General features: G+C 38.4%; 1 protein-coding gene across 1 annotated transcript; it reads right to left on the reverse strand.

Moving 5' to 3' along the window:
- Positions 1-807: 807 nt before the first annotated feature.
- Positions 808-1,617, reverse strand: LOC119836366. Its single transcript, XM_038361671.1, has one exon. It carries the CDS (start codon positions 1,615-1,617, stop codon positions 808-810), a length of 810 nt encoding a protein of 269 aa, XP_038217599.1.
- Between the last annotated feature and the right edge of the window lie 259 nt (positions 1,618-1,876).

Here is a 1,876-nt window from a genome sequence, read left to right on the forward strand (position 1 = left end):
TGAAGATAGAACTGAACTTGGGAAAGGACATAGGATACTTTTTATCGCGAAAAAAGGGTAGAAAGGGTTGAAAGAGGGGATGAAAGTTTGTATGAAAGTTCGTTATTGTCAAACCGATTTTGATGAAACTTGGTATGAAGATGGAGCTAAACGTGGGAAAGAACAAACCATACTTTTTAATGCGAAGAAAATACTCCTTACCATGTCGCGCGATATAAGCGAATTCTACGCGGGCGAAGCCGCGGGCGAAAAGCTAGTTAATATTATAAAGGCGAAAGTTTGTATGGATGTATGGATGTTTGTTACTCTTTCACGTAAAAACTACTAAACCGATTGCAATGAAATTTGGTATGTAGACAGCTGGACAACTGGAATAACATATAGGCAACATTTTATCCCGATATTCCTACGGGATACGGACTTACGCGGGTGAAACCGCGGGGCGCAGCTAGTAATTTCATAAGTTTATCTTATTATCCTGATTAGGATCGCCAGGATTAAATAATTTTCTGACACATTCCCTGTATAGGAGCAACTGAGAGATTTTAGTTGATTCTGTCATTAGCATGTCTTTTATTTGATTTTAAACTTTTTTTACACAAAATATTACATGGAAAATGTTTGTTTATTGTTTTTAATAAATATACCAATCATTGAATAAGTGAATGTGACGTCATCTGTTTTAATTTATTTTAAAAATATTTCAGTTACTTTTACCGTAATCCGCAACAAAATCCCAAATCAATCAGAATTAGAGCAATATATAGCTAAAATACAAAAACTATTGAATCAAAAATGCCCCAAGATCTACTTCTTTACACATGTACGCTTCCTTGGTGGTGGAACCGGCGGCAGGTCGTCTCTGCACGCTAACCGTTCCCTGAACGCAATATCCCCACCAAAAACCTGGTTATAAATCCCAATAACAAATTTCCCCCCACTGTATATCATGCCTCTGAAGATCTCGTCAGTTTCCTTAGGAAAGCATATCGCTCCAGCAAATAGACCACCCAGTGTTGTACCCACTATCCGACTTGGTATACCGCGTTTGGACGCCATATAATATCCAGAAACTAGTCCAAAAGCCACGATACCTTGCCTCATGGCAAGCCTGTTGGGGTCCCGCATAAATCTCTTAAAATTCCTATCGTGGTCCGCCATTTCGCTCTTCAATTGCACCCAGGCGTTCGCGAAGCCACATTTAATCTGGCATAGGCTTTTCTGGGTATCCGATCGGTAGCTTTTCACTGTTGGCAGCAAGTAGTCCTGCATAATTGGCACGTTATACTTAGGACACTTCAATTGATCGTCTTGATACACTTTGTACTCGTAATGTGGGCTCGTGTACAGGGGTAGGTCTTTGTATTTCATTGGAGGTGGACATTTTGGGGTTGGGTCTGGTTTGGCGGCTTCAACTACTGGGAATATATTCATATTGGCGCCAACTAGAACGCTTTTAAGCGCTCCAATCCACAGCCTGCCAAGGACGTAAAGATCACCGTAACATAAGTGCGATAGAGATCTTTTCATTTCATCTTCGGAGTCGAAAATTTCCTCGTGAGTTGTGATTTCTTCATTGTCATTGTTTTTATCGTATTTTAAGGATTTTTGTTGCATTACACGGACACCGGGAATTTTGATGTTGAATTTATTTTGACGTTTGCATGTTGAAATCCATGAACTATGGTTGTTTTACGAGATTTTTGTAAGGAGGTTATATAGAAATATTAAAGTTAATATATATAAATAACGTGTTCCCTTTTTAGTCCGTGATGGACTCCTTAACTGCTTAAAGGATTTTAATCCAATTTTCAAATCATATGCAGTTTAATCCAACTTAAAACATAAGACAGATTATATTTCAATTATTATGAAT

Source organism: Zerene cesonia, chromosome 24 (assembly GCF_012273895.1).
Source record: "Zerene cesonia ecotype Mississippi chromosome 24, Zerene_cesonia_1.1, whole genome shotgun sequence".
NCBI lineage: Eukaryota > Metazoa > Arthropoda > Insecta > Lepidoptera > Pieridae > Zerene > Zerene cesonia.